Source organism: Falco biarmicus, chromosome 1 (assembly GCF_023638135.1).
Source record: "Falco biarmicus isolate bFalBia1 chromosome 1, bFalBia1.pri, whole genome shotgun sequence".
In the NCBI taxonomy this organism is placed as follows: domain Eukaryota; kingdom Metazoa; phylum Chordata; class Aves; order Falconiformes; family Falconidae; genus Falco; species Falco biarmicus.
The window spans coordinates 28,830,870-28,855,011 of NC_079288.1; the positions used below are offsets into that span (position 1 = coordinate 28,830,870).

The window sequence follows — 24,142 nt, forward strand, 5'->3', positions numbered from 1 at the left end:
GCACATGATAATAATAATGATAATAATGATGATGATAATAATAACAACAACCATCATCATCATCATCATAAGTATTTTTATATCTCATAAGTTTTTTGACCCTCATGATTCTATGTGCCTTGTAAGCCCCTCAAACATTGGGAGATATTTTTATTTTATGTGCAGAATCTACCTGTTTCTCTAACACGAGAAATGCCCAGTGGCAGCCATGTTGGAAGAACTACAGAAATGGAATTTGAAGCAGAAAAGTGAGTGGGCATGTAAGCGCAGCTATGCTGGAGAATAGAAATGAGCACAAAAGAAGGCTGGCAAGCAGGATCAGATAAATGGATCAGAAAGTGAAGAAAATAAGAAGCAGATATGGAGGCAGGGAATGGAATTATTAAGGACTTCATAGATGAGTGACACGCCTAATTTTGGTGCACTAAGAGGCAGAAAGCTTTGAAAGAAATTGGAGAACTGGGGAATGTAACCAGAGCTACATCAGAAGGACTCCAATATTCACTGTAAAAGATAGGCAGATACAGTCAGCTGTGGTAGAAAACAGTGGATCATAAGAAATTGCAGACATTAAGTGGGAGTGTTTTGCAGTGATTTTCACAGGATTGAAAGGGAGGAAAGAGAAAAACTTAATAGGACACAAATTGTGCCTCATATCCTACTCTGTTGAGATAATTTGACAGAAGCTGATTTTCTGTTCTAAGCATTTTGTGTTCATGATGGCCAGGTGGACATTATCTAGAGGTGTTTGTTTGGATGATGTGACGATTAAATGTTTGAAGGAATCAACTCCAAATGAATCAAGTGATCATACTGTGAACTCAAAATGAGTATGAAGTGGGCTTTTTGGTCAATGTAGGGAGCACTGACCAAGCCAGTTGCAATTCTGGCAGGTTATTTCCTGAAGATTAGAGCTGGACATGTCCGTGGTATGAATTCTCTAGACAAATTAGGTATATATTATCAACATTTGCATAGCTCTTGCCTTAGAATTGCTCAACATGCATATGAAACTCACGAAAAATCAGAAGCATGTATGTATTCTAGTGCATTAATGTCCCAGTTGTTGGCCCATTGGTGTTTTGTTTGGTTGGTAAGCCAAGAGAATATATCACAGACATCTAATTTTTCAAAATGCTCAAAGAACTTGGTCATCTTTGGATAGGAAGAAGGATGGACCTTAGTGCCAAGGGTCCAAATTATGAGGGGCTGGGGGGCATTTGTGAAGAGCACAGAACACGTAGGCTCCCGAGTCCATGAACAGTGTTGAAACTCCCAGAGGGTCCCTTCAGCTGACTGCAAGGGACTAATGAGCCAGCCTGGCTGTTTATGGGCTGTGGTTAACCTCTTGCAAGTTAGGATTTCCTGTCGCCAGCAATGAGCTGTGACCGCCAGCACCACAGTGTTAATGATGAGGTAGGGGCTGATGAATGGCTGGACTCCAGACAGCAGCCTTCACTGGCAAAGAATCAAGTGGCTAGAGGGGGAAAAACATTGATGTCTACAAGAGAAATAATGCAAACTCCAGAACCTATAATTCCCATGTTTAAAAAAAGAAAGGGAGAAAGAAACTGGGGACAAATTCAAACCAAGTGGAGCTTTTATCTCTGCATTCTGAATAGAAGATTGTTCTTCAGCAAAACTGGCTGCAAAAGCCAGGCCAGTTAAAACAATATGCAGGCTGCTTGCCTCCAAGTAACCAGAAATTGTTGGCTCGGAGTAGCCTGCTCTGAGGAGCCAACCTGCTGGGAGACGTTATCCAAGCAACGGCCTGAATGTAATTCCTCCTGCTGTGGAATGGCTCTTTGGCAAATGAAGACCCTAATTAGAGATGGAAGGGTTTCTATTTTGTTTTTCTTTAATCCTTACCCTGAGGCCTCTGCAATACAGCCATGTCTCTGCTTGTGTGGAGAGAAGTTTCCAGTTTCCCTTTGTAACAAAAATCCTCCACCTTTTTTATTCTTCCCCCCCCCCTTTTTTTTTTTTTAAAAAAAAAAAGAATCAACAGCTAATAATAAGGGCCCACCACAGTTTGGGACCTCGAAACTAATCTAATCTAAAACCAAGGATCACTGTTTGAAAGCAAGTCCATGTCATCCTGTATTAGCCAGCCCATGGAACGTTGCTAGATAAACTGGAATACTGGCCCACCATGCATCTTTTTACTGCTGAACTCCCTACCCAAGCTGATTCTTCTAGTCAAGAGGGAGAGGGATGATCTCACTGAACCAGTAGTATTCTACTGAATTCCAAGGGGATTTTACAGGCCTTCGTTCACTCAGAAAGATTGAAGTCCCTTAACTGGGAGTTACATACATATTTTGTAGTCTTGGATGCAGATGCTTATCCCTGACCGAGAGGACAGAACATCCAGGGGAATGTGCAACAGCATTTTTAACTCTGATGTGTGTAGAAGTAAAAATACATTTGCTGCTTGACAGCTCACCTTGCTATGTGTGATGTCGGTCAGAACATACTCTCCCAGACCGCGGGCAGGCACCCAGTAACACTGCAAAGAGCACGGCATTTTCTGTCACTATTGAGACTTGGATCAACTGTTTCATCACTGCAGATGATGACTGTGTTATCTCCAAAATGTCATTGTTTACGGTGGATATCAACCTATGGATGAAGGCCAGCTACTTGAGAATGAGGCTAAGCAAGGCAGATGATACTAAGCAGAAGACACTGTGAATTCCTATCAGTTTTTACATTTGAAAATAGGTATATATCCAAGATTGTTCCGAATCACTACTAACTTTTCATGCTTGGTTATGCTTGCTTTCATTTCTTCTCCGTACACTTCTTCATACTCAGATCTTGTCATACTTTCCAGATAGAGGATAGCAGTGTGATATTAATAAGTGCAAAGCTCTTCAGCCTTTCAAATGACTTTTGGTTAATTTAGACATGTCGGTACGTCTTGGATAGACTACTGTAAATCCCTCGGATTTGTTCTGTTCTTTACATCATTTCACAAAGGCTGAATCTGTTTGAAATTTCTCCTCTTTCCTAAAATATTTACCTGAAGCTGCGAGCTGGGAACCATGGCCCAAAACTGCTGTTTGGTTGAAAAGACCTTTCTGCGGTAAGGTGAGGCTTGTTTCTCAGGAGGATTGAACTTCCCCATTGAATTGACTGATCGGGATGGAATTCCTGCAGGACTTAGAATTTTTGAAAGTTTTGCCATCTCCTGTTCTAAATGCAAGACATAATTCCTGCAATTCTTTGTTTTCCCTTTGGATGTATATATGTGCCAATCTATAATATTAAGGTAGTGTTCTGTTAGAGCGCATGCCTTGTTTATCTGAGATAGGAGGAGCTTTGGTACACGCAAACTATTGACACAGCTTTGGTACTAGAGGGATGGCTTCTTCCAGTAGTCTAGGTTAATAGTTCCTTTAATTTACAACTCCTCCAACAGTTTCCCATATCTCCATTTTTTAATGGCTTCTCTCAGCACCACAGCATGCTTGTATGTATGTTTATGTAATTATCTTGGGTCCAGTTTGCTGTTTCTAGTTCACCTACTTTCAGTACACCTTCAATGCAAAGGTAAGAGTTATCTGGGTTGGCTGCAGTGATATTATCTAGTATGTGATTCTTTAATATGTAATTTCCAAAATATACTCATTTTGTGAGAATTATATTTAGGAGGTAACTTTATACAGGAATTGTGTTGCCCTGAAAAAGCCTGAAGGTTTAAAAAACGTAACGGGATATCTGTGTAATACCGTCAGTTGTCATGATTGCATCCATGCCGTTCTTGCTGAGTCTGCGAGGTTCTCTGCGAATATGTTACCTACTTCAAGACCTCAGTCCCCTCCTTCGCCCTTTTCTAGCACTCACCCTTCTCTCTGGGACCGTGCCTTCCGACGGCAGCAAGCCTGCTGGCCCGCGGAGTGGGCTGTGATGGCAGAGGTGGGTTTGGGGAGCCGTGTCCCGTGGCTCTGAAATGTGTCACAAGAGATTTACAACCATCAGGCTTCCCCCTGTCCAGGATTAAATAAATGTCTTTTTCATGTTTTTTTCACTTGGTCTAGACTCAGAACTGATCACAATGTTTCTCCCTAATCCCAGAAAAGAGAGATACTTCTGGTTTTTTTCCTTCCTCATTTTAACTATTTGATAGCCTCTCAGTGCCGAGTAGCATGGATCACATTGGTGTGTGTCTTAATGTGATTACGTATTGCACGAGGTGATGTTTTTCTTAAACTGAAGTACATAGTTTGTAAAGTTTTAAATTTTTTTACAGAAAAGTACATTGTTTTTAATTGTGATTGTTTTCAAATTTAAAAATATTGCTTCATGCTTTCTGTCTTTATACTTCTTAATCAATAAAGCAACTGTCATAATGCCATATAATGAAGTATCTATAGGCACATGAATAAAACATATCCCAAAGTGCCAGGGAAGTTGAGTTGACTGTTCCAGTCAGGACGGGGTTTTACGCTAGGGATTTGACTATCTCGTTGTGATATTCTGCCTTTGCTTTCAGACAGAAATCTGAAAGTTCCTATTTTTGTTATCTCAGGAAAGATTTGAAATGGCATCCTGCTTATGCTTGGCTTAAGGTAGATTCTGGAATTACTGGGGAATTGTACATTAACAGGGCTGAGGCATCAGTTGGTTAATTTGTAACGTGCTGTTTGCAAAGTAGATGATGTCCTTTTCTCCTTCCTCCTCTGCCCTGCAGGATTGCCCTGTGGCCTGCATTTTTAGCTCCAGTGGTGGTTCAAGGGGCAAGGTATTTTTGGTGGTTGACTGAGCCTGATAGCAGTGCAGGGGGGAGAGGGGGGATGCCTCTGTTGTGCAGATGTTGTCTGTATTCTCTGTAGCTCTGAGAGAAGAAGAGGGTTTGCGGTTTGACAATTGTAATGAAAAAGTGTATTTGACATAATGCTGTGGGGTTTGTGCAAGATTCTCAGTGGCAGGTGGGGTGCAGCAGACTGTTTCACTCCAGTGTCTTTGCCTGTGGCTGATCTTCCATGCTTTTGCAAGTACAATTTTGAGTCTGCCACAGAAATGGGTTTTATTCTGCTGAGATAACGTTATATTTTCTTTTTGCCAACGGTAGCTGCTGCTAACTGAATATGTTGTGGGTAGTCAGATGTCGATAGGAAACACCATCCTTGCTTTAGGAGATAGGGGTCCAGATGTATTTTCAAAATCATCTGAATAGTAGTAGCCACTTGTAGTTGATGTTTTAGCAGCCAATGTAGTCGTGTTCTTAAACGTACTGACAGATTTTGCTGAGCTGTTTTGGGGGCTTTTTTTCCTCCTCCTTAATGGGATGTCTCTTTTGGGCCCAGTTATGGGGAGGAGCATCTAAAGTATTGCAGTGAACAGTACTTTCCTTTTTGCACTAGTAAGTATAGTGCTTTAAAGCCTGCTGGGCTGTGATATGGAATCAAGGTGGAAAGACCTTCCTGAAATCCATGTCTGTCTTGGTCCTGATAGGAGAGTACACTTGGCTTGAAGACAGAACCTTTATACCAAGCAGAAGTCTCAGTCATGTCAAAACACAGGTTTGGATTTTATTGCCTAGCTTCGTGTGATGGCATTTGTGTCATATTGAAAATCTAATGCTGCCTTCCGTGGAATGAGGGTGCAGCTCGTACCCACTGCTCGGTTTAAGAGTTCTTTAAGCTATACCTCTTTTCTGAGGAAAGGCTTTGAGAGCATGAGGGTCAGACCACCATTCAGCTGACTGAAATGGCAAACTGGCAATGGCAACATCTGCTTGTCCAGACCTGCAGATTCATCATGCATTTTATGTAAGAACCAGTGGTCTCTTTCTCATCTATAGAACTTCCTGGGTTTGCCCATACTTAACTGAAAACTCCTTTAAACTCAAGAGTCTCTGCAGAAGTTAAACCCTGATAATGTAGGCTCCCAATGCTTATTTTAGCACCAAAGTTGTCCTCTGCTAATAGAACAAAATCAAATGAGGACAGGTCTGTGGAAGGCAACTAGAAAAGCCAATATTCCAGAACCTGGTACTGACTGCATTTTCTGTGTTGTAGCTCTGGTAATATTGTCTATGTCTTTGTGGCCTCACTTCTTGATATGGAGAAAACAGGTGCAGATCAGTTGCTTTGTGAGTGCTAAAAATTGTTGGAACAGATTTTGCTGCGTTTGAGTCTGCTCAAGAAAAAAACCATGACTGCTATATTCCTATATTCATCATTTATTTTGGTGAAATATTGCTGATGGAAACCTCATCCGTTCAGCTGTATTCCCTAGCAGTCAAGATTGTTGAAATCCTTGACCTGCCTTTCCAGACCAGTAAAGCAAGACACTGGACCTTTTCATTGAAATCGTGTTGTTGTTGCTTGCTGCTGAGTGTTGCTTACATGTTACCAATATGCTGTGTGAGAGGCTGACTGCTTATTTCAGAGGACCAAAGACAGCTGATGAAAGAATTTGCTATAAAAAAGACTTACCTTCACACCACTGGCATAACCCCACTCTTCTGGCAGATTAATGACCACTAACTCCACAGCGTGGAGAGTTCTGACAGAATATTGGATCTGATGGGCTGAGTTAAACAGAAAATATGCCTCATGTTCAATGATTTTTAGTTCATAGAGAAATTGAGGGGGGAAACCTCAAAAACTGACAGAGGGAATGCAAGTTTGGTTAGGCTGGCTCAGTTCTTATCTAAATAAGGATGTATAAACCAATTATCTTGACTGCTCTGTTCAACAATCTTTGCATAGAGTTAGAGCAACCCAGTTATCATATTTTCTGCCCCAAAGAGCATGAGATGTATTGAAAAAAAATGGAAAAGAAGAGGGAAGGGAAAAAAGTCACAGTTACACCTCTTGGACCTGTGCTGTTTCCCTCAGCACTGACTGGGAACACGGTTTTGCTTTTGGGATCCATAGGACTGTTCTCTGCATGCTGTGTATATCTGCTTCCTGCCTGGTTCATTTTGGAGGACCAGCTAATAGTACATGCTGGAAGCTGCTGGAATAGAGTTGGGAGAATTTGCTAAAAGCAGTTTACTGGCATCTGTACTGGTTACCACCTAAACTATTGCCCAGTCTTCCTCTCCCCATCTTTATCATTTTCTGAACCCAGAGAATAAATCAACTCTCTCATGTACCACATACCATAGTTAGAATTAGTATTTGTTATTTACAGTGCACTAAGTTCCAAGAGGAGAGTTCCTAGAGTTGGATGAATGATCCAACTAATCCAGAAGGCTAACCCCAGGAAGACAGATAGTTCTTAATGCAAGGGCATTTGTGAGAACATTGCATTAGAACAGCAGGATGTATCCATGGGCTTACAGAGGCAGCCAATACTTGTAAAGCATCTTTTTCTCCCATTAGTTCATCGGTTTTATCTAGGATGCTATCTTAAAAAAAAGGAAAGTGTATTTATAAAGAGTAATCTGGGTCTACCAATAGCCATTTCCAACAGAAGGTATTGAGTTACTATCTTAATAAATGTGTAATACCTTACTATGTTGATGTAAATGACAGAGCCAAGAGTGATTAATGAACTTTGATTTCCCCACGTATGGTTCCAAGCCTCAGTCCTTCTCTCATCTGTAAGTTATTCAGTCTCTGCAACCCATTAAGAGCATCATGTCCTCATATGTAGGTAGAGCTGTATATTGTGAGGGAATTCTAACTCTGGCGAAGAAGTGCATATAAGGAATAAAGGCTAATGTTGTTGCATGATTTTTTTGTTAAACGGGGACTTTCTTAAGCAACTTTTCTTCTTAAGTTGGTTTCTCCACTGTTGCATAATAACTGACATAGTGATTGGAATGAGGCCATACTAAAAAGCAGAGGGGATGCTTGCAATGTTCGTATCTGCAAGCGTATAAAGGTCCTTCTAGATGTCAGCAAGTGGCTGACCTTCTTACTGTTCCGATTGTTGCTGTCCTACCTGATTAGAATGAATGAGAGGAAGCAGTGCACCTGCTTAATAATCGTCAGGTCCCTCGGGTTGAAAGTTTGTCTCATCAAGGAAGTTGTTGCTTCCTGATTGTGTTAGCCTGGCCCCCAGGGAGGGAGTGCAGGGCTCTTCACATCTTTGGTTTTCTTTGAGGTAATGACTAAAATTTCCTCAGGCCTGGAGATGTGAGGAGATACTTTCCCCATACTTCTGTCATACGCGTTTCCTCTCATCTTATCTAGATTGCAGGGTCTAGTAAATTCTTCCACATTTTAATCTGAGAGAGTATTTAATATGCATCTTGCTGGTAATGGTTATCAACAGTGAGTTTGTAAAAAACAGCTGTCTAAAATACACTCTAAAGTAACTTTTTGTCAGCCTTCTCCATGAACTATGACAATTTCTGTGCAAATGAAAACACTACAGAAACATGGATGAAGACGGTATTATGTATTTATAATAAAAATCCTTTTAAAATGTGTAATCAATGCTCTGTATCCTTCTGTTCACATTTTTCTTTGAGTATCAAGTAGCCAAATGCGTTCTTCAGTAGAGGGCTTCTGGTAGAGCCCTAGGCTGGTGATGTTTACAGAACTGAGGAAGGGCAAATTCAAAGGTGGCTTCTGTATCCATGGTCACTTTAGGTCGTTACTTTAGAGGCACCTACATCCAGCATCCAACTAGGGAAGGTGGTCCAGTGTCTACCAGCTGTTGAGTGAAGTCTAGCCGATGGCAGGTCTCTAAGGTGTCACTTGGAAAGCTTCCTAAAGGGGCTGAAGCTCTTAACGATAGTTATAGTCAAGGTGCATATTCTCTATATTTTATGGTACAGGCAAGTACAGGTACTGTTTAATGTCTTTATCGATGATCTGGGTGAGGGGATCGAGTGCCCCCTCAGTGAGTCTGAGAGGACGCCCAGCTGGGGGAGCGTTGCCGTGCCGGGGGGCAGGGGCTGCAGGGGGGCTGGGCAGGCTGGGCCCTGCCCGGGGGTCACACCAGCCCCAGGAGCTGCGGGCGGGGGGCTGGGGGCTGCCCGGCGGGAAAGGGCCGGGGGGGCTGGTCAGAGCCGGCTGGGCATGAGCCCCCCATGTGCCCAGGTGGCCAAGGGGGCCAGCAGCCCCCTGGCTTGTGTCCGAAACAGCGTGGCCAGCAGGGCCGGGGCAGTGACCGTCCCCCTGCGCTGGGCACTGGGGGGGCCGCAGCTCGAGCCCTGGGCTCAGGTTCGGGCCCTGGTACAGGACAGACCCCGAGGGGCTGGAGCGTGTCCAGGGACGGGCAGGGGCTGGGGCAGGGGCTGGGCACAAGCCCTGTGGGGGGTGGCGGGGGGAGCCGGGGGGGTTCAGCCTGGGGAGGAGGGGGCTCCGGGGGGGCCGATGGCTCCCTACAGCTGCCCGACAGGGGCTGTAGGCCGCGGGGGTCGGTCTCTGCTCCCAAGTGACAAGGGCCAGGACAAGGGGAAACGGCCTGAAGCTGCACCAGGGGCGGGTTAGGTTGGGTATTCAGAAGCATTTCCTCACCGAAAGGGTGGTCAGGCATTGGAACAGGCTGCCCAGGGAGGTGGTGGAGTCACCATCCCCGAGGGTATTTAAAAAGATGTGTAGATGTGGCGTTTGGGGACGTGGTTTAGTGGTGGGCTGGGCAGTGCTGGGGTAAGGGTTGGACTTGGTGATCTTAAAGGTCTTTTCCAGCCTAAAGGATTCTATGATTTTACACGTCAGATGCCAGGTGACTTCTCTATCCTATAAAGACCTACTTCTATCTAACCTGTATTTTCTGTTTTATTGTATTTATAATTAAGGACAAAATAATTTTCGAATGGCCAATACAGGGCTTGCTGAAGATTGTTGTTCCTTCCAGTCCTGCTTCTAGGACCAAGGCCCACTTAGTACTCTCTTCATCCGCGTTTTTGCACAGTTGAGCCCTGTGTTACTACACATCAGGCAGGCAGTTGGCTTGTGATCTATATGTATAAATTCCCTGGAGCTCAAACAGGGATGTGGGAGAACTTTACAGGACAAGTGGCAGTTGTGACGGTGGTGCTTGCATGCAGCAGCCATGCGGAGCGGATGGGCCAGCTGCGGTGTGGGCGTCCAGGCTGCACATGCAGAGGACTGGGAGGTGCTTGTCACTGTGAAGTGATCATTGGAATTACTGAAACTGCAGTTGTTGATGTGTTTTAGGTTTTATTACACGCTATAAAAAAAGGAAGAATACTTCTATGTAGTGATAGTTGTTTATTTTAAACCAGGGAATGCAGATAATCTCAAAAAAGGATATGCCTGGCACCTTTGCATGGGAATTGAGTTGGGCAGTGCCCGTTTGCTTGCTGCGGATATCAAAAACTTAAAGCATGTACCAGTACAACTGGTTTTTTCTTCCTCCTCATCCAATGTGTGCCCTTATTTTTGATCTAGGTTGCGGCCACTCTGCTTGGAAAAATGGTTTCGGGGCAGTCTGTAAATGCTGGATAGGCCAAAACGGAGCAGTCACATGCTTGTTATAGATGGGCATGAGCTGAAGCGGGACTTGCACCGCTGTTATTCCGAGCTGGCCCGAGCAGCGGGCAGGGTTATTTCCCAAGGGGTTTTGGTGTGAATTAGGCGGCCGGGCCGGGCCGGGTGCGGGGCTCGGCTGCCATCTTGGGCCGAGGGCAGCGGGGGGGCGGCGGCGCTCAGGGGCCTGCTCGCACTCGCTCGCTGCTCGGCAGCGCCGTGGTTTTAGGAAGGAGCTCGGGGAGGAGGGAGGAGGAAGGGGAGCGGCGGGCTGTGGTGTGCTAGCGGCTGCTCTCTGATCTCCTGCCAGCGAAACCTGGAAGGTCAGCCTGGCTGACGCCAAGCCGCGGAGCCGGAGCCCCGGCAGCGCTGGAGCGGCTCCGCAGCACCTGCCTCCCTGCCCCCCGGCCCCCTTGTGCCACCCGGGGCCTCCAGCACCCGGGGCCTCCGCGGGGCGGGCTCCGCAGCGCCTCACGGCCAGGGGCCGCGCCGCTGCTCCCCTCGGAGCCGGGCCTCGAACCGCGGCCTAGCACCGCGGCCCCGCCGAGCCGCCCCGCGGCCGGGCCTCGCGTCACTTCCGGGGACGGGGCGGCCGTGTCGGGCGGGGGGCTGCGCCAGGCCGCGCAGAGCCCAGCGCTTGTGCCCCCTGTCGCCCCTGACCCCCTCTGTGCCGGCCGGCGGGGTGCAGAAGGCCGCGGGGGGGCTGCCCACGCCTGGGGCCTGGCAGGGGCTGCGGCCGCCCTTGGCCGGGGTTACACAGCTTAGCAGGCCAGCTGGACGGGGGAGGGGGCAGACGCTTCACCCCATTTGCTGCTGCCTTCTCCAGCACCATGTTTGAAGTCAGTTGGTTCTTCTCATCTCTTTAACATCTTGATTTTGCAGTACAAAGTCAGGAATGCAGATTACAACAGGGCTGGTGGAAACTTAATGAATTGCTGCGCTGTATCCTGCTCAGTGTGTTCACAAAATTAAGGGTTTCCTCCTGAACCAACCTGTAAAATCACTTTAGAAATCCCCTTCAGAGATCAAAGTGCTTTGCTTGTTGACTGACCGTCCTGAAAGGAGCAATCTGAACGGCCTGAACAGTTCCACAAGCGCTTCATGTCTGTGAAAGGTGCCTCCTAGGGAAACCTGGATGAGCTTTCACCTTGGGGCCACTGCAATGGAGAATGTGTAGCAGATTCCTTTTAACTTTTCCTCCCCAAGAGCTATTAGTGATTAGCCAGGTGTGCTGACTTCAAAGGGGACAAATACCTGCTGGGCTGAGAAAGAGACCCCATTTGGGAGTTGGTTTCCCTTGTGTGCTGTCTGATGGGCTTGGTTGATTTACAGTGAAAACAAAGTAATAAAGCAAAGAAAGTGACCTGTAGGAGTTCAAACTAACATCTCTGTACTGGCTGACATTCTTGGAAAACATGGAGTGACGTTTCATGATTTATCACTTTCGTATCTTTCTTCTATATCTCAATTGAAGTTTGGGTTCTGCCAGTCTCTATGAAGAGCCAGTGACTTCGTGTTTAGTACTGTGATGGTGATACCTGTCATCGCTTGGAGAAATAGTTACTTGCATTCTGCACCCAACAAAGGCAGTAACAGCTTTGAAAAGTTACTGGGAATGTTTGCTCTGTGGAGCAACATTTGAACAGAATGTACAGAGAGAGGCACAGTGACAGGAACTTAAAAATTTCTTAGCCTTTCTTGGCCTCAGCGGTTAAAATACTGTTTCCTCTGGCCCAGAGGATTTGAGTATGTTCCAGTATCTCCTCTGTGCTGTTGGTAGCCCAGGTTAGGACTGCCTATTTGATGAAAAGCCATGCTCTTAAATAGGTCTGGTCTTATCTGCAGAAGAGGCGGTGTGTGCAGCAGTTCTGACCTCTAATGGTCAGAACGAACAGTACTCGGAGGCACTTTTTGCGAGGACTGTGCTATGCTAGTTTGAAATGACTATGAGAATGCCACTGAAAAGGTGTCACGAACCTGGTCCACCCTTATTTTCTACACTAGCGAGCTTGTCTCTCCACCCCAAATCACGGGGAGAATGGTTCTTGATGGCTTCTTTAATGGCACTTCCAAGTAACATGGAGAAAAAACCCCATAATTTAATTTTTAAAAATTCTTATGTTTAAAGTCTTTAGAGATCAAAATCACATTTGAATTTCCTTAAAAGCTTGTTGAAGGAGGAGTTTGAGAAGGAAGGGACAGAGAGGACAGTGAAGTTTAACTACATTCCATGCCGGTTCAGGAACTCCTGTATTTGTAATTACTCTATTTTAACTACACAGAAATGCAAAATGTTAAGTTTTCTATCTGGAGATGGGGAGAGGGAGTAATTTTTGAGGTAAGAAGTCACCTTTTGGGGTAGGACTGAGGATGCTGTCTTTCTTATTGCAGGCAAAACGAGCAGTACAGCGAGGAGCCACAGCGGTCATCTTTGATGTTTCTGAAAACCCAGATGCCATTGATCAGGTACGAAGAAGGGAGCCTAGTTGTACTACAGCTTCTGTTGGGTTCTTTTAGGGTTGCTGAGGCAAGGCCTGAGAGTATACAGGTCTCAGAGCACACCTGCCTTAAGATATGCAGCTACTGACCCACGGTAACATGGTGCTGTGGTTTTCTTGCTCATCTTCTGGCAGGCAGGAATCAATGGAGGTGTTGAGAATGTGGTAGAAAGAGAAGAGGCTGGGGACTTACATTCTTCTAGCTTTTGCTAGAATCCAGAATCCAGGTCAGGGACTGAGGGTTTGAGAAAGGATGGAGGCAAACTTTTTGTGGCTCAGTATCTAGTCTAGGAGGTTTTCTTTGCCCAGGTCTGTGTACAAAACAAAGGGTGTTTGACCTTACCCAGCCTGTGATCGATAGTGTTGTTGAGCAGCAGCTATTTTTGAGGTTGCAAAATGGCTTTCAAATCTGGTTCTGAACAAGTTTCTTACAAAACTTATAAACATTTATTTCTTGTTTACAGCTGCTGATTTCTGGCCTACATATTTTGTGGACAAGCAGCTTTTTTTCTTTTTTGGGGGTCTTGGTACAATTTCCATCTTTCATTTGAAGTGGGTGAGGTGGTATCTCTGAAATGCTTTGACAAGATCCTTCCATTCTGAGTTATCTGAGGAGAGAGAAGAAACATAACGAGCACAAAAATAGTCTGCATTTGGTTTCGGTTTGTTCTGTCTTGAAACAAAAGTGCGCTTCTGCTACAGCAGAAGCAAGTGAAGCTGAATGCTTTTAAAGTGCAGCCTGAATTTCTTGGGGAAAAGAGAGACCATCAGTGTTTACATTTTAAAAGCTGGCTTTAATTCTGAAATGAGCATCTGTTGGGCAAAGGAATGCAGACCCTGTGCAATGGATGCCTTGAGAACTGCGCTCTGCATGTGCATCAAGGCTACAGCCTTGATCTTGCAAATGTTCTCAGGGATATTTTTTCTGCTTTTATGCACAGAAAAGTTGTGTGCACGAAGATGTAATCTGTCTTTTCCAAATTTTTTCTCTGTATTACAACTTCCAGTTACTTTCAGCCACACTGCTCTGAACTTGCAAAGCTGAGCTACTGCCCCTTGCTCTCTTCCCTCTACCAGCAACAGTTTTCCTTCTTGATTCTTGATAATCAACTGGGTGCAGCTGTCCTCAATAGCTGGGAAACTAGTCTAGCGAATGATTGAATATTTTGGGTGTACCAATAACATGGAAGTAGGTTAGTGGCTTAGTGCAGTAGCTTTCAAAGTAGGCTCTTTAGAGGACAGAGCAGCAGCCTATGCAAACACAAACAGGAGAGGAATAACTAGACCTAGCTTTCACGTTCTAAACTTGGATTACTTGATTGGCTCCCTTCTCATGCTGCTCTGGATACTTGTGTTTCATGCATTTTGATTCTCAGCTGAAGTCTTCAGAGCCCTTGAGGTTGAGCTAGTTAATTTGTCTTTTAAATAAATACTGTTTTAGCACTCACAATGGAATTGTGGAAAACAATGGCAGATAGGTTGACAACGGACAAAAAAATGGCATGAGTTGGTATGGAGTATCTTTGATCCAAATGGAAGTATCCTATGACAGAGGGGAGCTGTTTAGGAAGCTTTCCCAGGTACGCGTGTTATCAAACAACAAACAGCTCTCTCGTTAGAACAACTAAGGGAGAGTGCTTTGAAAAGGAGGAGTAGAGTATTATGAAAGATGATCCTTCCTGCCAGTCTGTGAACAGAAATAGGAAGCAGGCCTCACCAGGAGAATTGTCTTCAGACAGTTTGGTAGCAGAAGTGCTACCAAATGAAAAGGCTTTATGTACAGATTTTGTGGGTTTTATTCCCATTGGTCTGAGTGTCTTCTGCTATAGACTAAGAATGAAGTTTTGATCTTTAGAAATGCTCTGTGAAGTCTAATTTGTTTCTTAGTTTTACTTTTACATAGTTTGAAGAGGAGTAATAGCACTCAGAGCATCATGGTTAGCAGTGTGCAAAAGCTACTGAGGAATCAGGTGAATTCTTTCTTGGACAAGAAAGCTTTAGAGAAAGTGTGTGTCTGGGATCATTTGGACAGTGATTGGATTTGGCCTTAGGCCAGCAAGCCTTCTAGACACATGGGATCCCTGGTTTGGATTCAAGTGCTAGTTTTTAGCTCTTCAAAAGACGTCTGTCCTAAAAATAGTTTGATCAGTGTTCTCAGAAGTCCAGTCAGATACTAGGAAGAATCTGTTTTAAAGTCTCAGTGAAATCTGTCACCATTGTCTGGACAGATTAAGTAGAATACTTTGTAAAAAGGATGGTAGGCCAGTCTGTTAGTGATCCGTACATGGTTTAGCCAGAAATAACAGGTAAGATACCAACAATGTAGATGTGGTATCTCTGCCATACGCTACTCTTGTTCAATTTGCTCACACTCCTGTCATCTCATTCCAAGGGTACCACTTCCATCTGCTTGTCAGTGCCTTGCTGGTTTTATACCAACCAGCCTTTATACTGGGATTTTTTTTGTGGGTCAGAATAAGCTATATGAATTTATCATGATGGTGCCATTTTGTAACGGAACAATTTGCTTGTCTTGTTACTCACTTCTCTGGTATATAGTTCAGTAGATTGTTTTTCTGGTTTTGTTGGCCACAGAAGTTACGCAGTCTCTACGTGTGAAGGCTTTCAACTGGATAATACCTGGTCTGATACCATAGTTGACCCTGCCTTGACCAGGAGGTTGGACTTGTGAGGTGCCTTCCTGCCCACATTATTTTCTAGTTCTGTGATTTGGCCTTCCAAAAAAACATAGCTGGACCTGGAAGGAAGTTTCAGGGTGAACTAAGCTATCTACTCATGCCTTACTCTTTGAGGCCTCCATCCTGTAATCAGTAGCTCTAGTGGTTGCTAGAACCCAAGTAACTGTTTGAATGAGTTTGCTGAGTTAAACTGCAGAAATTACAGAAAATAGAGATGGAATCTGTATGTGAATAGTATATCTCCAAAGCTGAAATAACAAAAGGTTCAGAAAATTTTGCAAGGCCAATTTTTTGGGAATGTGCAGATTTGTATTCTTCATTATGAGGTTTAACTTGCTACACTATTAATACATACACTGGCACATAATGCAGTTAAGTTAAAGCTGCTGTTCAGAAATAACATTTGTTTATCCTTAATCTTAGTTTTAGTCAGTTGGAAAAAAAGCAGCTTAAGTCAGAAGTTTAGTTTGGGTTTAACTCTGTGGAATACTTAAGTGAAGGTCTGTGCTAGAAGAGAACAGTTGGCGCTTGAATCAATTCCACATTTATATTCCTTTTCTCTCCATTGTCCAGAAGAGAGGTGTTTTACTGAAACGTGCCTTTTGAGTAGATTATTTTTTTATTCCAGCTGAACCAGGGCTCAGAGGACCCTCTGAAGAGACCAGTGGTGTATGTGAAGGGTGCTGATGCTGTCAAGCTAATGAACATAGTTAACAAGCAGAAAGTGGCACGAGCCAGGATTCAGCATCGCCCCCCACGGGTGAGACTTTTAAGAAACTTTATCTAGATCTTACACTGCTGTTACTTCATGCGGTGGTTGCTAACTGCACTGAGTGTGAAGATGTTTTGATGCTCCTCATGTGCATTAATACGTGTGAAATTCTGTTGACCTAAATAAATTGAGCAACTGCACTGTGGACAAGCAGCTACACTTGATGTAAGTATAGAATCCACAATGTGGCATCTGCTGTCTTTCAGAAGGATTCTTTTGAATATATAAATGGCTAAAAATTTTATGTAATAGATGTTTTCCTTCTTAATTAAATAACTTAATTATTTTGTACATCTGGTAGTTCAGATTTGTAAGGTAGTCTGCCCTGTGTTAATTAACAATTCTGTGTAGTATTTTAAACATGGATTAATTATTTGATATCTGATATTTGTAATTGTAATAGAAAATATTTTTTCTAGAGGTTTTTTTTAGTGCTTTTTACACATAGTTTACAGAAGAAGAACAAAGCTGGAGATCAACCATGTCCCAGTTACCACTTTGGTTTTCTTGTATTTTTATGGACTTCTTCTCTTAAGAAATATGTCTGAGAAGTGAGCCGTTCACTGAAAATTCAAATGTTGATTTTCAGTCACTTAAGTATACAAGCAAAAAAAACCCCAAATAAATAATGAAAGTTTGTGTTAGTGTGATTCACTCAGTTAAAAAAAACTGGGTTTTGTGGGATCAGTTCAGAGATACTGTAAATATGAGATCTCGTGACAGGCATTCTATGTATTTCATCCACTTGCAGTGACATACAAAACCCAGGTTGTGTCTCATAGAATTCCATTTAACCAACAGAACAGTGTACTTTTGCCATTGTGACTGTCTACATTTGACAATGACCACTGAGAAAGTAGAACAGAGAAAGGAACAATAGATTTGGATATGATCCAAAGAAAGAAAAAATAATATTTTTGTTTTAATTTTTAAGCAACCCACGGAGTACTTTGATATGGGAATTTTCCTGGCTTTCTTTGTGGTTGTGTCTCTTGTTTGCCTCATTCTTCTTGTCAAGATCAAACTGAAACAACGACGTAGTCAGGTAAGAGCAGTAATGCAGTATTCAGTGAGTGCGGAAAGTTAGTTTCTCTTACTTTGTCCTAGAGGTTGCTAACTAGTTTTGGAAATGCTGGACACTGACTTAGAATAGCCATCTTTGTGAAAAGGGCTTTACCCATGGCTGTAGGCCTTTGGAAAAATTTGGAAATGTCTTCAGTGGAGATCTGCATTGACCTGTGATGTTCATTCAGTTAAATCCCAAAATGAAAGAGCATTTTTGCTTCTTTCATTTCATTGCAGTCCATTTAGCCATTGGGAAGGAAGAACGTTTCTGGTTATTCAGGGGTTGGTTATCAGTAGCACTGATGTACCTCTGAAGAAGTCCAAGCTCTTGTTGCTGTGCTGTGCTGTGGGGAGAATGTCTGGACTGAAAATAAATTGCAACTCCTTTCAATAGAATAACATCCGTTGATTTTTAATGGGAGAGGTTTGCCAAGTAAAAAGTTTGGTTAGAAGAAATCCTAGGTGAGATAACTCTGAGTTTGTCCTGACAAATGTGAAAGGGAAAGCATATGGAAGCTAATGGACTCTGAAGTTTGTAGTTCAGTCCAGTGTGTGCAAGTAAAAGGAACGCAAAGCACTGAAGATGCTTTGGACGTACTGAGTAGGAATCCAAAGATGTTATGGGCCAGCAGCAGTGTTAAAAAGGGGGATGATAAATTCTGCAGTACAGTGTAAACAACCCACTGCCTTCCTAAGCTTCTACTAGTAAATAAATTTGAGGGGAGGGGAAATGGTACAGCTCATTTAGTAACATTTCATTTTAATCCCTCTCTTTAAGTATTGCTTCTGGTAATATGGTGGTAACAGCATAATGGGGCATTACAGTCAATACTGAGAGTTCAAAAAAAGTTCACGGCCAAGTCTTGCATGTTGCCTTGAATTCTTGCTGCCCATCAGCTGAGCAGTTGTGGTGTATCCCAATTGTCAGCACCTTCACCTTGTTTCAATTCGAAGTAGCTTACCATTCTCACTGCTGTGTGTGGTGTACATTCTGTTCAGGAGGCTTCTGATCTAAATTCTAATTAGCCTTTTCAGTGCTTAATTTATGAAACTGTACATTAGTCTGGGCCTGATGTGATTTGGTAAGGTACATTAATTTGAACATGGGGGTGTTTCTCTGCTACTACACTGTAGTCCCATATGCTGCAGCATTGCCTTTTTTTCTTTTTTCTTTTTTTTTTTTTTTTTCTTCGTCTTCTGTTGTAGAATTCCATGAACAGGCTTGCAGTGCAAGCACTGGAAAAAATGGAGACCAGGAAGTTTAAGTCCAAGAGTAAGGGACTCCGGGAAGGTAGCTGTGGAGCGCTGGACACACTCAGTAGCAGCTCCACTTCTGACTGTGCCATCTGCTTGGAGAAGTACATTGATGGGGAGGTAAAGCATAAATGGTTTCTTCAACACGGGCTGAGAATGTCGCTGGTTTATTTTAGCACTGTGGTACGTGGCTGGCTCTTGGGCCCATTGTGTACAGGGGCCGTGCCGCTTGCCAGACTGATTGCGTTGAGTAGCCAACACAGCCTCAGCTGCATTCTGCAAGCTGCTGCCTCCATCAAGTTGCTCGTCTGAGGAAGAACTCGTAAAGAAATCAGGGTCGCCTCACCATTTAGTTCTTTGGGTATTTTTAACAAATCCCAAGGTGATGCGCAAGCTCTGTTTGTTGGACATAAAGGATACATTTTGTGTTTTGTTAATCAAGCTTTGATGGCACCTTGTCTTTAAAATGTCAGGTACACAGCACTGCTGGGAAACCAGAGGAAGAGAGGGAGGAGATGCCAGAAGGCTGAGGAACCATGTTTTGACTCCTCACCGTTGCTGTGTTTATGTCAGTGCTTGCCTTCTGTGACACAGTTCTATGCAGAGGAAGCAGCGAAAGGATGGGATAGAAAATAGGCTCCTTAGAATAGAGGCAGTCAATAGTCAACAGCTTTAAACTTCCTATTTGAAGACATTTTATTTTGAAATTATTCATAAAAGATTCTTAATTTTTAAGACCATATAAAATACCAGCTTCAGTATTTGAGTGCTGCAAGTTACAAATAGTGCTAGAAATAGAAGTTTAATGGAGTTAGCTGATGGGAAATTATTCAGAGTACCAAGGATGAAGGCAGAAAAGAACTTCAGAAGGGCTGTACAGAAGACAGGGAATTGATGCATGAACTTCAGCACGAAGTGATATATGTAGGTAAGAGCTTCACGTGCATTAGTGGTGGGTTGTGGGGCGAGCATTACTGCTCAGGAGCAAATCTTGAAGCTGTTTTAGCTCTGAAAGCAGATCAGTGCTTTGTGGCAGTCCAAAAGGCAAATCAGATATGAGATGGGGAAAAGAACCGAGCAGGAAACATAATTATGTCACAGTCTAAGTTCAGTCATGCTCTCACATTGAGTACTGTGTGCACTTTGATCTCGTTTCACAAAAGATACGTTGGAAATGAAGGTGCTTCAGAAACGGGCAGTCACAAAGTAATCAATGATTTGGAATGGTTTCTGTACAAAAAATTGACTGAGTGGGCTAGGACTGTTTAGTTCTAGATTACCTGTGGGTGGAAGGAGTACAAAAGTGGGAATGGAGAGCATGAACAGGAATCAGAAGTTAATTTTTTTCCAATACAAGGTTGGATGCAATTAAATGAAACTGCTAGGCCCCAGTCTGAATCAAAGTGTGGTGGTTCACCCCCCAGCAGGTAGTAGCCCTGTGGAACTTCTTGCTGAAGCATGATACAAATTCAAAACCTGAGCTCATCGGGAGAATTGAGCAGTACTTGGAAGAAAGATCTGTTGCAGGTTTCTGATACCGGTAGATATCCAGCAGGCTCAGGAAATCCTATAAACAGATAATAGCTGAAGGATGAGAGTGCTGGGCCAGGGAAAAAGTATTGTATACCCTCTGTTGTTTTTCTTTTCCCTGAATGTTTTCCATTGCTATAAGTTGTAGGCAAGATGTATCTTTAAATGGACGCTATTGTTTTTTAAGTTAATTTAATTTATTAAGGAAAACTTTAATGATTGGCTCCTTCAAGGTGTTAGGTCACAGGGACACGCAGGAAAAGGTGTCCTAAAGAAATGTAGTATACCTACATGGAGTTCTAACGTGCCTGCAGACTATTCTGTTAGTGACAGCTGCTCACTAGCTGTTGTACTTTTGGCTGTGTTGGAACAGAGGGCATTTTTTTTCTTTCATACCACTTTGAGACTAAGAATTGATTTGTTTAGTAGCTAGGTTGAAAAAACTAGGAATAAGCTGTGAAAAATTCACTCGTTAGGAAGGAGTACTTTTTCATGTTCCTTCATCTGTTCCTGTAGGAACTGCGTGTCATTCCCTGCACTCACCGCTTTCACAAGAAATGTGTGGATCCTTGGCTACTGCAGCATCATACCTGCCCTCACTGCCGCCATAATATCATAGGTAAGTGCTGCAGTACGGATGTCTGTTGTATCGTCCATTTTGGATTTAACAGTTTACAAGATGAAACAGAAATTGTGCCTGTTTGTAAGTCTCCGTAGAGCTCATAGTCTTTATTGTAATGCAACCCTAGAAATACAGTTGGGATTAAGTTCTTTGGAAATGACTGCATGCCCTGGAATAACAGGTCACATACCAGGTTTTTGCTTGTTCCGGGTGCGATGCCCAGCAGAGTGTTGGTCAGCCTCTGAATGCAGGGAGGACAGGTAGATAAAATGGATGGGTATGTTTTGTCTTGGTAATTATAAAGAAAAGACGATGGTTTTTATTTTTCCGTGGTGTTGTAACTTGGAATGTGGTTTCCCTTATTTGCCCTCTCCCCCTTCCATTTCTCCGTCTTGAAACAAGTTTTCTATTAATACCCATTTATATAAATGTGTAAAGTGAAAACTCAAGCAGTGACTGCCAGCCTTGCTCTTAACGTGCAAGGTCAGGAATCCTGTGTAAGGAGAAGGTTTTGCATATATGAGAACAGTATCTGACATCACTTCTTTTTAAGCAAATACAATTGAATGTTTCAAAGGCTTCCAGGCAGATGCTCTTGACTTATCTTCTTTGTTTTGTTATTATTCCTTCTGTGTAAAAAGTTATCTGGTTTTGTGGTTGGGTTTTTTTGGGGGGGGGTTTTGTTTGTTTTTTTTTGTTTAACTCTGTTGTATGTGTAACATAATGAAATTCAGAACAAAATATCCTTCTGTCTTGCATGAAGTATATTCCTTTTTATTGCCCCCTACTTCTACTTCTCCACTCTTATTTCTCTTATTCAGAACAGAAGAAGGGAAATGCAGGCCCAGTCTGTCTGGAATCCATCAACCCAGCACGCAGCCGGCAGCAGAGGGTGATTCTGCCTGTCCATTACCCAGGCCGAGTGCACAGAGCAAACCAGATAACAGCGTATCCCACTCGGACAAGCATGGACCCTCACGGAAACCCTATCACAGTACTCACGGTTGAGCGACACGGTGAACAGAGCCTCTACCAAGCGCCGTCCCCAGCCTATATCCGAAGTTACCAGCCTATTCATTTGGACCATGCTTTAAACACGCATCACTGTAGCCTGGAACACAGGGCTTACTCTCCAGCTCACAACTTCCGAAGACCCAAGTTTAGTGGACGCAACTTTTCCAAAGCAGCGTGCTTTTCCCAATATGAGACCATGTATCAGCACTACTACTTCCAAGGCCTTAGTTACCCTGAGCAAGATGGACAGCTTCCAGCTGGCATTTCCTCAAAGGGTCCTTCCCGTGCCTTTCAGCCTGGTAGCAGCATGCTTTTCCCTCCCGTGGTACATGTAGTGCCCTCATCCCGCTTGGAGAGTGGCAGTACCTCCAGCTTTAGCTGCTATCACGGTCACCGTTCGGTGTGCAGTGGATATTTGGCTGACTGCCCTGGGAGTGACAGCAGCAGCAGCAGTTCTGGTCAGTGCCACTGCTCCTCTAGCGACTCCATGGTTGACTGCACTGAGGTCAGCAACCAAGGCGTTTATGGGAGCTGCTCCACCTTTCGCAGCTCTCTGAGCAGTGACTATGACCCGTACGTTTACCGCAGTAAGAGCCCTTGCCGAGTGGGTGAGGTTGGTGGTGCAAACAGGGGTGCAATTGTTCTCTTGGAGGGCCCCCACCAGGATGAGCTTCCAGCTCATGGTCACGGCCTGGTGGGTGCTGACTGCCGGCCTGTGCCAGCTTCTTCCTCAGGGGACCAACTGTCTAACTGCAGCATGGATATGAACTATAGCAGTAATTCCTCACTAGAGCACAGGGATCCAAATGGCACTACCTCAGAGGGAGGACATGAGGCCACTCCTGGTGCTGCATTGGATGTTAAAAGGAACTGGAAGAATCCAGAGATAGCAGGGCCACTTCTGGAGCAAGCATGTGCATGCTGCTTTGAACTCCAGCACTCTGCCCTGGAGCCTAGCAGTGGGACGGCTGACTGTAGTGCACTCTTCCTTGGCTCTCCGCTGTGGGGGACGTGTGGCCCAGGAATAGAACCACAGGCAGGGAACACCCCGGGCTTGTACAGTATTAACTCAGACCACTTGCATAGGACAGATGGGGTAAAATATGAGGGGTTGCCCTGCTGCTTCTATGAAGAGAAGCAGGTAGCCTGTAGTAGCAACAGTGGCAGTGGAGGTGGTGGCTGCTATACAGAAGACTATGCAGTGAATGTGCAGTACACGCTTCCCGATGACACCTTGCCAAGCTGCTGTAAGGGTGTATGTGATCTGGGTCAACGCATTCCCATAATTCCTGAAGACAGAGACTGTGAGATGATCCTACCTACAGAGTGCCAAGGGACCCACACGGGCGGCTGTAGTTCCTGGGATGGAACACCTGAGCTGGATACTTACCTGCACTGCCAAGGGATGGGAGAGGTACAGGACGAGAGGGAGGTGTGCTACGAGGCAACATCATTCCTGCGGCAGAACTACTCCTCTCAGGAGGAAGAAGCGGGAATGCTCTTTCCCAGTCCCCCTCTGAACGCCCAGAAGCTGATGACAACCACAAAGGCCACAGGTAATTTCTGTGCTTTTTTTGATTACTCGCTACCACTCTGTCATAGCATATGAAAGGCTTCCAGCTTCCTCGTTACCTGCAGCCATAAAGGTTACTGCCATCCTTTGTGTAAGAGCAGGTTATTGACTCATGCTTTGCCCAAAAGTGTTACTCTCTCATAACCTGTGCTTATTTGGTCCTAGCTAGAGGAACAGAAGGTATTCGTTTGCTATTTAACCCTGTAAGAGCTTTCATACTCGTCCTTTGTGGGGAGGGGAAAAAAGTGACTGCTAGTACCCGGCCCCTGTTGGAGCTCCCACAGCTGGGAACACCGTGCCAGTCATGGCAGCTGTGGTGAGATGCTGAAGTAGACAAGGCCACAGTGCTGGGAGGGGACAGACAAGCTGAAGGATAATAAAAAAAGAGTGAAAAGCTTGGAATTACTGTAGAAGAATACGTGGGAAAGTCTTAGCTGTGGACATACACAAGGGGCAAAAAGAGCCACTTGTGGAACGAAGGGGATGTTCCTTACCTGCCTTGCCAGGGCTGGTTTTGAGGGTGTTCATGGCGTCACAGGATACCCTGTGTCGGAAGGGACCTCAGGCCGCCATCCCGCCCAGCCCCCTGCACGAGGCAGGGCCACCTCCGGGGTCAGCCCCCATTGCGCCGTTTGCCGACCAGGTTTCTCCGGCCCCAGGGACGCAGCGCGTTCCTCACTGGGCCCCCGCTCCCCGCTGGCTGCCCGCG

At 44.4% G+C, this 24,142-nt stretch overlaps 1 protein-coding gene across 2 annotated transcripts in view; it reads left to right on the forward strand.

The window, feature by feature from the left end:
• The window catches only part of ZNRF3 (zinc and ring finger 3), a 96,260-nt gene that overhangs the window by 68,716 nt on the left and 3,402 nt on the right, over window positions 1-24,142 (forward strand). For both annotated transcript variants that reach the window (XM_056348519.1, XM_056348530.1), the window contains 6 exons: window positions 12,798-12,872; window positions 16,232-16,363; window positions 17,310-17,420; window positions 18,647-18,814; window positions 20,741-20,843; window positions 21,668-23,416. In XM_056348519.1, the coding sequence (XP_056204494.1) occupies window positions 12,798-12,872; window positions 16,232-16,363; window positions 17,310-17,420; window positions 18,647-18,814; window positions 20,741-20,843; window positions 21,668-23,416 (2,338 nt within the window). The remainder of the gene's footprint in view (window positions 1-12,797; window positions 12,873-16,231; window positions 16,364-17,309; window positions 17,421-18,646; window positions 18,815-20,740; window positions 20,844-21,667; window positions 23,417-24,142) is intronic.